Source organism: Mesoplodon mirus (assembly GCF_964341445.2).
Source record: "Mesoplodon mirus genome assembly, chromosome: 19".
Taxonomy (NCBI): Eukaryota; Metazoa; Chordata; class Mammalia; order Artiodactyla; family Ziphiidae; genus Mesoplodon; species Mesoplodon mirus.
The window spans coordinates 51,106,589-51,118,721 of NC_138995.1; the positions used below are offsets into that span (position 1 = coordinate 51,106,589).

The 12,133-nt window shown below is 39.6% G+C and overlaps 1 protein-coding gene across 3 annotated transcripts in view; it reads left to right on the top strand.

Moving 5' to 3' along the window:
- The window catches only part of LOC309795046 (uncharacterized protein), a 30,982-nt gene that overhangs the window by 6,281 nt on the left and 12,568 nt on the right, over window positions 1-12,133 (top strand). For 2 of the 3 annotated variants that reach the window (XM_082607060.1, XM_082607059.1), the window contains 3 exons: window positions 8,365-8,444; window positions 9,457-9,583; window positions 9,841-9,936. In XM_082607060.1, the coding sequence (XP_082463186.1) occupies window positions 8,436-8,444; window positions 9,457-9,583; window positions 9,841-9,936 (232 nt within the window). In that variant the 5' untranslated portion in view covers window positions 8,365-8,435. The remainder of the gene's footprint in view (window positions 1-8,364; window positions 8,445-9,456; window positions 9,584-9,840; window positions 9,937-12,133) is intronic. The other variant, XM_082607061.1, reaches the window with a different exon arrangement.

The window sequence follows — 12,133 nt, forward strand, 5'->3', positions numbered from 1 at the left end:
CATGTATATGATTGTGACTGCGTCACCATGTGCGTGACCGTGTGTGTAAATATGGTAGCAGCAACTGTGGGGCCAGAGACAAAGAATTGAGCGTTACGTTTAGTAACATTCACAGTCATTCGTGAATGTGTGGAGAGCAGTTTCTGTGGGGCTATTACTTGGATTGGAGTAGGGTAACGTAGAATGAGGGGAGAGGAATGGGAGACAGTGTAGACCACATATTCGAAGAGTTTTTCTGTAAATATGAAAATGGAACAGCAGCTGGTGTGGGAGAAGTAACCTATCGGTATGCTGGTGGGAATGAGCCATGAGAGAAGGGAAAGAAGTTCAGGTAAGTGTGAGTAAGCCAGGCTCATCTGTGTGGTGTGTACTGAAACTGCAAGAATAAAAGAAGGGTAGTAGCGTTGCAGCGAGTGAGCCAGGAGCTCAAGTTTTGAAAAAACAAGGGGAAGGAAATATACAGTGTTTGGTAGATGTCAGCAACAGTGAGGTGTGGTGAGATATATATGATCTCTTGGCATGAAATTCAAAGGTAGAGCTTTTGTGGAGGACGAAGGGAGAAAGGTCTGAGAGTAATAAGAGCAGGGAGGACACCTGCCCCACTTCCAGACCCAGTGGCAAGAGGCTGGGGCGGGGGGGAGGCGGAAACGTAGAGAGGGCTGCAAGAGTCCTCTGGAGAGAGCCAGGTTTCTGTTAGATCCAAAGGTGAAGGGAGTGTTCAGGGAGGTGGTTGAGGATAAAAGAGGGGTTTATGACTCTGCATTCCAGAGGGCATACTGGAAAGTGTCAGGAGTTGAGGAGGGGTGAGAAAATGGGACATCCAACTGATGGGGAGTAGAATGTCTGAAACGAGAGATAATCAAGGAGCCTAGGGCTTTTTATGATGCACATAAACATGGATGCAGGGGATACTGATGCTTATTCTGGTTGGATTCACGGCAGTGTTGGAGAGGTAGTGGTGGGCTAGAAAGGTGGACTTTTAAGAATTCCCTCCAAAAGAGGGAAGCTGAGGATGGAACCTTTAAGAGTGGTTGGGGTAGGCAGAATAATGCCCCTGCAAGGATGTCTGGACACCTGTGAATGTGTTACCTTACAAGGCAAAAGGAACTTTGCAAATGGGATTAAGGACCTCGAAGTGAGGAGATTATCCTGGATTATCCAGTTGGGCCCAAACTAATCACCTGGGTCCTTAAAGTCAGTAAATCTTTTCCAGCTGAGTTTAGAGTCTGAGGGAGATGTGATCACAGAACAGTGGTCAGAGAGATACAAAGTTGCTGGTTAGATAAAGGAAGGTAGCCTTGAGCCAAGGAGTGTTGGTGACCTCTAGGAACTGGTTAATGTAAGGAAATTAATTCTCCCCTAGAGCCTGCAGAAAGGAACACAGCCCTGCCGACACCTTGCTCTTAGCCCAGTGAGAACCATGTCAGACTTTTACCTAACAGTAAGATAATAAAGTTGTATTGTTTTAAGCCGCTGCATTTATAATTTGTTACTCAGTAGTAGAAAACTAATATAGTGGTATAGTTTCTTAGCCTCAGCTCTGTGGAAGGGTTTTGAACCGTGTGACATGAGGGGAACTCAATCCCTATTGATAAAATTTAGAACTTTAGGTAAAGCACATAGGCCCCCTCTTGTAATTTACAGTTTTGCTGCATTGTGATATTTTTTAACATTGGAATTTAATGAATTTTTCTTTGTGATCTAACATATGGTCAGTCTATAGTTATTTGTTTTGCACTTGGTTTATCTTGGATTGAGAGAAATGTGTTAAAATTCTCTATTATTAATGAAATTTTATCTTGTACAACCTGTAATTTCTGCTTCATGAAACGTCCTGCTATTCATAATTGTTATATGTTTATTGTGAATGGTAGACTTTAGTATTTTAGCATCCTCAAGATCATGGCCCTTGCTTATTTGTATGTTTGCATTTTGCCTTGTATATATTTCTCCATGATTTCTCCATAATTTGTAAAATAAACCTTTTTGTCGGGGGGTGGTTTGTGGTACGCGGGCCCTCACTGTTGTGGCCTCTCCCGTCGCGGAGCACAGGCTCTGGACGCGCAGGCTCAGCGGCCATGGCTCACGGGCCCAGCCGCTCTGAGCGGCATGTGGGATCTTCCCGGACCGGGGCACGAACCTGCGTCCCCTGCATCGGCAGGCGGACTCTCAACCACTGCGCCACCAGGGAAGCCCATAAAATAAACCTTTTTTGAAGTTTATCATATATACAGACAAGTGTATACATGATGATACAAACAACCAATACAATCAAAATTGTACACCTTGAGTTACCACAAAGGGAACACCCATGTAATAAGCACCCAGATCAAGAAATAAACCATTGCCTGCATTCCAGAAGTCCCTCTTGTGCTCCTGTTCAGTCAGTAGCTTCCCCAAAGTAACCACCATACATCAGTTTCATCTGTTTTTGAACTTATGTGTAAGTGGAGTCATATAGTATATAACCTTTTGGCTTCTTTTGTGCAACATTATGTGAGATTCATCCGTATTGTATGTAAATATAGCTTACTGTTTGCATTGCTAAATGCACTAGTATTCCAGTGCATGAATATACCAACTATATTTGTCCATTCAACAGTTGTCATACAGTTGATATACATTGAGAACTCTTTATGTCCCTTGTACCTGAAGGACAGCTTGGCTGCATGTCAAATCTTTGACTCTCTCATTTGTTTTTCCACAAGTATATTGTAGGAGCTACCTCACTATTTGGGGCACTGAATTTAGCAGTCTAATGACAACTGAATTTCCTTTTTCTTATAGGTGACTTGATGTTTTTATCTTGATTCCCCATGGATTTTAGTCTAATAATTTTATTAGGAAATGTTTTGGTACAGACAATTTGAGGCATTTTCTCTAGCAGTATAGTGTGTATTTTCATTATGCATATTCATGCATTGTTTCAGAAAATTATTCTTGAATGTTAAAAATGTAGTTTTTAATATTCTCTCTTGATTTGGATTTCATCTATAGAGGCTCTGCTTAGTTGCAAGTTGGATCACTTCTTTTTTTTTAATTAATTTTATTGAAGTATAGTTGATTTACAATGTTGTGTTAATTTCTGCTGTACAGCAAAGTGACTCAGTTATAATATATATATACTTATTCTTTTCCATTATGGTTTATCACAGGATATTTTTTAACATCTTTATTGAGTATAATTGTTTTACAATGTTGTGTTAGTTTCTGCTGTATAACAAAGTGAATCAGCTGTAAGTATACATATATCCCCATATCCCCTCCTTCTTGCATCTCCCACCCATCCTCCCTATCCCACCCCTCTAGGTGGTCACAGAGCACTGAGCTGATCTCCCTGTGCTATGCAGCTGCTTCCCACTAGCTATCTATTTTACATTTGGTAGTATCAAGGGATATTGAATGTAGTTCCCTGTGTGATGCAGTAGGTCCTTGTTTATCCATCCGATATATAATAGTTTGCATCTGCTAATCTCAAACTCCCAATTCTATCTTCTCTCACCGCCCCCCATTGGCAACCACAAGTCTGCTCTCTATGTCTGTGAGTCTGTTTCTGTTTTGTAGATATGTTCATTTGTGTCGTATTTTAGATCTCACATATAAGTGATATCATGTGGTATTTGTCTTTCTCTTTCTGACTTACTTCACTTGGTGTGATAATCTCTAGGTCCATCCATGTTGCTGCAAATGGCATTATTTCATTCTTTTTAATGGCTGAGTAGTATTCCATTGTATATATTTACCACATCTTCTTTATCCATTCATCTGTTGATGGACATTTAGGTTGTTTTCATGTCTTGGCTATTGTAAATAGTGTTGCTGTGAACATAGGGGTGCATGTATCTTTTCAAATTATAGTTTTGTCTGGGCATATGCCCAGGAGTGGGGGTTGCAGGATCATATGGCAACTCTATTTTTAGTTTTTTGAGGAACCTCCATTCTATTTTCCTTAGTGGCTGCACCAAGTTATGTTCCCACCAACAGTGTAAGAGGGTTCCCTTTTCTCCACACCCTCTCCAGCATTTATGATTTATGGATTTTAATGATGGCCATTCTGACTGGTGTGAGGTGATACCTCATTGTAGTTTTGATTTGCATTTCTCTAATAATTAGCAATGATGAGCATCTTTTCATGTGCCTATTGGCCATCTGTATGTCTTCTCTGGAGAAATGTCTATTTAGGTCTTCTGCCCATTTTTTGATTGGGTTGGTTGTTGTTATTGAATTGTATGAGCAGTTTGTATATTTTGGAAATTAAGCCGTTGTTGGTTGCATCATTTGCAAATATTTTCTTCCAATCTGTAGGTTGTCTTTTCATTTTGTGTATGGTTTCCTTTGCTGTGCAAAAGCTTATAAGTTTGATTGGGTCCTGTTTGTTTATTTTTGCTTTTATTTCTACTGACTTGGGAGACTGACCTAAGAAAACACTGGTATGATTTATGTCACAGAATGTTTTTCCTATGTTCTCTTCTAGGAGTTTTATGGTGTCTTGTCTTATATTTAAGTCTTTAAGCCATTTTGGATTTACTTTTGTGTATGACGTGATGGTGTGTTCTAACTTCATTGATTTACATGTGGCTGTCCAGCAAGTTGGACCACTTCTGACTTTCATTTTTTTCTTATAATAATTATCATCTTTTTGTTTCATTTTGTTCCATTTGCTAACTTTTTTTGAAAATTTTATTTATTTTATTTATTTATTTTTGGCTGCATTGGGTCCTCGTTGCTGTGCGCAGGCTTTCCCTAGTTGCGGAGAGCGGGGCTACGCTTTGTTGCAGTGTGTGGGCTTCTCATTGCGGTGGCTTCTCTTGTTGTAAAGCACGGGCTCTAGAGTGCAAGCTCAGTAGTTGTGGCACATGGACTCAGTAGTCGTGGTTTATGGGCTCTAGAGCGCAGGCTCAGTAGTTGTGGCACACGGGCTTAGTTGCTCCACGGCACGTGGGATCTTCCCGGACCAGGGCTCGAATCCGTGTCCCCTGCATTAGAAGGCGGATTCTTAACCACTGCGCCACCAGGGAAGCCCCATTTTCTAACTTTTATATTTTTTGTTCCATGCTATACTTTCTGTAGTATTTCTCGTATGTTGTGCTGTTTGTAATTATTCTTCATTTCTAAAGTGGTTTTGCCTATGAAGTGGTTCTCTTTCATTCTTGAATTGCACTAGCTTTCATATGTGGTCTGCCTGTCACTTCCTCCCCTTTCCTGAGATCATTGTACGATTTGTGCATGTAGTCTTGCTTCTGAGCTGTGATTGTATCATAACTTTTAAAAATTCATATTGGAATGTTGGGTAATAATTTTAATCTTCTCTGAAATTTTTAGTGAGTTTTCATTATACATGGGGAATTTGGACACTCTTTTCAAACTTTTATCTAACATTATCTTTGGACACGGTGTTTCTAATTTTGTTTTTGGAGTGTGATTTTTTTTTTTTTTTTTGGTATACCTGTCACTGGCACTTTCCTATGAAAAGGTGAACCGGGCAAAGTTAGTTTTTTAGGTTCTTCTGCTCAAGAGTTCCTTCCTCTGTTACTACAATAGAAGACAGTCTCTTTTAAAGATAACCACTCTGAATATCCAGGCCTTCTTTGTTGTTCAGAACCTAACCTGGTTCAGGAAGACCCCTACTATCAGCTCTGAGAGCCACAGTGTCTTCTTTTCTGCAATTAAAGAATACAGTCAAGCTCCCAATTTATTCAATGAGGCTAGTATTACCCTGATACCAAAACCAAACAAAGCTTATCTCATAAAAATATGATACAAAAATCCTCAACAGGGCTTCCCTGGTGGCGCAGTGGTTGAGAATCCGCCTGCCGATGCAGGGGACACCGGTTCGTGCCCCAGTCCGGGAAGATCCCACATGCCGCGGAGCGGCTGGTCCCGTGAGCCATGGCCACTGAGCCTGTGCGTCCGGAGCCTGTGCTCTGCAACGGGAGAGGCCACAACAGTGAGAGGCCCACGTACCGCAAAAAAAAAAAAAAATTAATTAATTAATGTAATGCATCATATCAATAGAATGAAAAACAAAAATTACATGATCATTTTAATAGACACCAAAAAAGTATTTGACAAAAGCCAATACCCTTTCATTATAAAAACACTATAAACTAGAAATAAAAGGGAATTTCCTCAATCTCATATAGGTTATCTATAAAAATCCTACAACTATTAATGGTGAATGTCTGAATGCTTTTCCCCTAAGATCAGTAATAAGACAAGAAGGTCTGCCTTTGCCACTTTTATTCAATATTGTACTGGAACTTTTAGCCAGGGCAATTAGACAAGAAAAAGAAAAAGCATCTGGGTTGGAAAAGAAGGAAAACCATCTCTATCTGCAGATAACATGCTCTTTTATTTATTTATTTATTTATTTATTTATTTTTTTGTGGTATGCGGGCCTCTCACTGTTGTGGCCTCTCCCGTTGCGGAGCACAGGCTCCGGATGCGCAGGCTCAGCGGCCATGGCTCACGGGCCCAGCCGCTCCGCGGCATATGGGATCCTCCCGGACCGGGGCACGAACCCGTATCCCCTGCATCGGCAGGCGGACTCTCAACCACTGCGCCACCAGGGAGGCCCATAACATGCTCTTTTATATAGAAAATCCTAAGGAATACATATCACAAAACACTGTTAGAACTAATAAGTTTAACAAAGTTTTAGGATACCAGATAAATAAATAAAATCAATTGTATATTATACACTTGGAATGAACAATCCAAAAATGAAATTAAGAAAACATTTCCATTGACAGCACCAGAACAAATTAAATGTTTAGGAATAAATTTAACAACTGAAGGTGAAACTTATACTCTGAAAATGACAAAACAGGTATTAAGCAAACACTTGTACATAAATAATCATAGTAGCGTTATTTATAATAGCCAAAAAGTGGAAACAATCCAAATGTCCATTAACAGATGAATGGGTAAACAAAATGTTGTCTGTCCAAACAGTGGAATATTATTCAGCCAGTATTTCAGGAGTGAAATACTGATACATGCTACAATTTGGATGAACCTTGAAAACTTTATACTAAATGTTTTCACAATTTTGACAACCAGTCACAATAAGTTCACATACTATATTATTCCATTCCTATGAAAATCCAGAACAGGAAATCTGTAGAGACAGAAAGTAGATTAGTGGTTACTTAGGGTTGAGAGAGAGGTGGAGGGAGAGTGTAGGGTATTGAGGCGACAAGGAGTAATAGCTAAAGGATACAGGATTTCTTTTTGAGGTGATGAAAATATTCTAAAATTAACTTGTGGTGGTTGCACATGTTAATTTGCTAAAAAAATTGCTTACTTTAAATGCATTAATTGTAGAGTATATGAATTATATATCAGTAAAACTGCTTAAAAAATAAAAAAGAATACAGCCTATGTGTTTGCCACCTTAAATCCCCCTGACATCTCTATGCCTCCTTTTACCACCTCCACCATCAATAACCTTTTCATAGCATTCCTGCTCACATACACTCATTGAGGGTGTAGTCTGCACCTCATAGGAATGAATGTTTCTTATGTCTTTGGAGAAGTGTCTATTTAGAGCTTCTGCCCATTTTTTGATTGGGTTGTTTGTTTTTTTTATATTGAGCTGTATGAGTTGTTCGTGTATTTTGGAGATTAATCTCTTGTCGGTTGCATTGTTTGCAAATATTTTTTCCCATTCTGTAGGTTATCTTTTCATTTTGTTTATGGTTGCCCTTAGTTTTGTGGTATGAGTGCTTTAGATAAAAATGAGTCAGTAAGTATTATACACTTTGTGGGACATAGAGGAGATAGATGAAAGGCCACTGTCGTACAGGGCAGTACACAAGAGGGCCCTGGGCAAATGCACTGGGCTCCCAGATTGGAGAGTTTCCCTGGGGATGTCTAACTTTGGGTCCTTATTGTTAAAGGGGTTATTCAGGGGCTTCCCTGGTGGCGCAGTGGTTGGGAGTCTGCCTGCCGATGCAGGGGACGCGGGTTCATGCCCCAGTCTGGGAGGATCTCACATGCCGCGGAGCGGCTGGGCCCGTGAGCCGTGGCCGCTGAGCCTGCGCGTCCGGAGCCTGTGCTCTGCAGCGGGAGAGGCCACAACGGTGAGAGGCCCGCGTACCGCAAAAATTAAAAAAAAGGGGGTTATTCAGAGCAAGTTAGAATGGCCTTATCTCATATCCCGAATATCCTGATCCGTGTCATGATTTAGCATTACTGATTGGACTGAAACTTCATCCTGATGTATTTGAGTCTCTTGGGTTTTGGATAGGGCCAGGATTTATGCAGATTCCCGCTGACCTTCCTTCAAGGAATAAAGTGGTATTCTTACTCCATTTGAAAGCTCTGAGGAAAGCCTGACCTCTCATTATTCCTTCCCTCTAGCTCTGCTTTCTCAAGACTGCTTCACCGGGAGAGGAATCTAGAAGACTGAGCGACTCTTGGAATTTTAAGTTATGGCCCATGTGAGTTGGAATTTCTTCTCTCCAAAAATATAACCATTTATATCACATCATGTCAATATTTTTATTCCTTATCCTTAAACTCCTTACCTGAGTCCACTATTCAGCGTGGTAAGTGATAGTTGTGAAACAGTCCGGTGCCTTCCCTAGATGTCCCTCTTCTCTCCAACATGGCGTTCAATACCTCCTGTGACCTAATACTTTGACAGAGCACTGAAGGAAAAGATATTGTTTAAAGGAAATAGTAGAAACTTTTAAAAATCAAAACTGTGGCTCAACAAGGTGGAATTGTGTGACTAAAAGGGACCCACTGCATGAAAGCTTTTATTTACTCTATATAATGGGGTGTTTCAATTAAGAAAGATGGGAGTTGGTGTTAGTTGGTATTCATTTTAGTAGTGGCACTTTGTCATGCTTTTAGATAGAGAATATAAGAGGAGGTTGAGTTCAGAGAGATCTGGGATTTTGCCAGGAAATCAATGAGAGAATAATATCATTAACAAGACATGCGCTGATAGTCAGCTGACAGCCTAGAGATTTTATACGTTCTCCACAGAAAATGGTATTCAGTTAGAGAGTGTATCTCTTAAGAATCCTTTCAACTTCAACTAATAGAAAATTCAAGTAAAAGAAGCTGAAAGAAAAAAAGAAAACTATTCTCACATAGTAAATCTGGAGTTGATTATTCCAGGCTGTTATAGCCTCTTGGTGGTATCAACAAAGAACTCATATGATATCTGTTCTTCTGGGCTGCCATCCTGTTGTCTTGATGTTTGTTACAGGAAGGCCATAACAATGTTGTGACTGAGCAACAGGAGATTTTAAGAGCATATAAGCGCTTGGCTTCAGGGACACTAATTTCCATATCATTTCCCCCCACACAACAGGCAGCCAACTCCAGTTTTTTGCTGAATGTATGGACCTCTTCCTGCAGTTCCCTTTTCCATCTTTTCCCCATCATCCATCTAAAAGATTTCTTTTAACTTCACTGTTGATGTTTGGGTTTGTCATTCAGCAGTTGATGATGTTCAGGGATGTAGCTGTAGACTTCTCTCAAGAGGAGTGGGAGTGCCTGGACTTGGAACAGAGAGCTCTGTACCGAGACGTGATGTTGGAGAACTACAGCAACGTGGTCTCACTGGGTAAGATACAGAATTTGACCCCAGAAATTCCTGATTCCTACATTGTGAACTTTTGGATTGCCTTTCAAGTGTCTAGGGGGATTTCTGACCTATTTCTGGGAAAATGGTTTGTGCTTTATAAATTTGGCAATAATTATCATCATTGGGGAACTCCATCTTCCCCATCCTTTATGCATTTTTCTTGCCCTTTCTAATAACTAAGGGACTTACGGAATCCTTACCACGTGGTAATTTCCTATTTCTTATTTTCTGATCAGGACTTTGCCTTTATCAGCCAGATGTGTTCTCTTTACTGGAGAAGGGGAAAGAGCCCTGGATGGTTTTGAAGGATGAGACAAGAGGACCTTGCCCAGGTGAGTGAGGGCTGAGCAGGCACAAGGAGGCCATCATTGCAGGTAACACCCAGCTGTTTAGTGAGTCAGTAACATCTCTGTAATATTGGTCTAGAATTTCCTCCTCAGAGGCCAAAAGCCTGTGGATAAAGGCCTGAGACCTAGAAATAAAAGTAACCTTTTCAACATGAATTTCCAACTGAACCTTCTCTTCAACTCCAAATACTACTCCATTTCAGTGCTCTCATTTTTCCTTCATGTTACGAAAATGTAAATGCCGTTTTTTTTCTCCAGTGGTCAGTTTATCTATGGTTTGGGTTAAGTTTCTTCCCATTTCTTTTTTTCCATTTCTATATTTGTAAATTTCATCACTCTCTAAAAAAATTTTTTTGACCCTGTTTTTCATTTTACCTGCTATTTCTTAAATTTTTCTTGTTTTGCCTAGTTTCTCCTTGCTTCTGCATTTTCTTCATTAATTAACTCTTTTAAGCAACATTTATTGATTTTATAATTTCATTTTAGGTTAAGAAGGGTTAACAAAGAGTCTGTAATCAATTAAGAAATTTGGTATTCTTTCCTATGACTGGAACATTTTCATAAATTTCTGCAGAGTAGGCTTTACGTTAAGAGTAGGCCTAATAGGCTGCTTTTTTATGGTTTCTTGCTACAGTGAAGAGGAAGTGGCAGGAGAGTGGTTAGGGCTATTGGAAGACAATGAGGAGAGAGTACAGTGTCATAAAAGACAAGTCCTGGCTGTCAAAAGGAAGCGAGGGGTACATTTGGCAACTAGATGGTAATTGATGAATTTTCTGTTATGGGCAGGAGTCAGGTTGAAATAACTTACTCTGGGAGCTTCTTTTTTATTGGAAATGTCAAGGAAAGAAAATAAATTTTATTTCCTTATTGAAATCATGTTTCTAAATTCCAGAACCTATATTGATGTTTTAAAATTGTTCTTTTTCCGAGCTATTGATACATGGAAAAACTTGAATGAATCTCAAGGATGTTATGCTGAATGAAAAATACCAATCTCAAAAGTGTAATTGACATATAACATTCACATACTATATGAATTCATTTATACAAAATTCTGGAAATCACAAAGTTAGAGATTGAGAACATATTAGTGGTTGCCAGGTGTTAGGCATGGGCAGGGAGCAGTGGTGGTGGTGGTTATGACTATAAAGAGATAGCATGAGAGAGAACATCTTTGTGGTGATGGACTATTTCTGTATCTTGATTCTTGTGGTGATTACAGGAATCCACATATGTGATGAAATGACATAAAACTGTACACATATATTGTGCCAATGTTTATTTCATGATTTTTATATCGTAGTATAATTATGTAAGATGTATTCATTGGGCAAAACTGGGCAGAGGGTACACAAGACTCTCTGGAGTATCTTTGCAAATTCTTGTGAATGTATAATTATTTCAAAATAAATGCTTTTAAAACTTACTTTGTTCTATAAGGTATATACAGTTTTCTCTCATATTTTTATTCCCTGAACACTACCACGTATGTTTTTAATTTTAGTTTATTTTCACATATTATGATTATACTATTATATATTAAGGTTGTTCTGCATTTCTTGTTACTGAAGTTACCACTCTTGGTACACGTCAGTTATTCCTGGGATTTTTCTGCATTAGATGATACTTACATTTCAGATATGAGATTCCTTAGCCAAAGGGTTCAAAGTTAGAAAATCATATGCCCAACTAATTTAAGATACTTCATTGAAAAAAGTTATTTTATTTTATCTTATTTTATTTATTTATTTATTTTTTGGTGGTACACGGGCCTCTCGCTGTTGTGGCCTCTCCCGTTGTGGAGCACAGGCTCCGGACGCGCAGGCTCAGCAGCCATGGCTCACGGGCCCAGCCACTCTGCAGCATGTGGGATCTTCCCGGACCAGGGCACGAACCTGTGTCCCCTGCATCAGCAGGCGGACTCCCAACCACTGCGCCACCAGGGAAGCCCATTGAAAAAAGTTATTTTAAATCATACAAAATTATATGAATACTTTATATAACCTGTGCTATTTATTTATAACCCATAACTGTTTCATCCATGTTTCCGTAGAGGGCCATGACATGTTCTCCCTAATTGCAGTTCTGCCTATTCTTTCTTATATCAACCATTCCAATAATTCATTCTCCTAATTTCTTGGTTCTGTTTTATTAAAGGGAGTGGTAATTTAGGCAGTCTAAC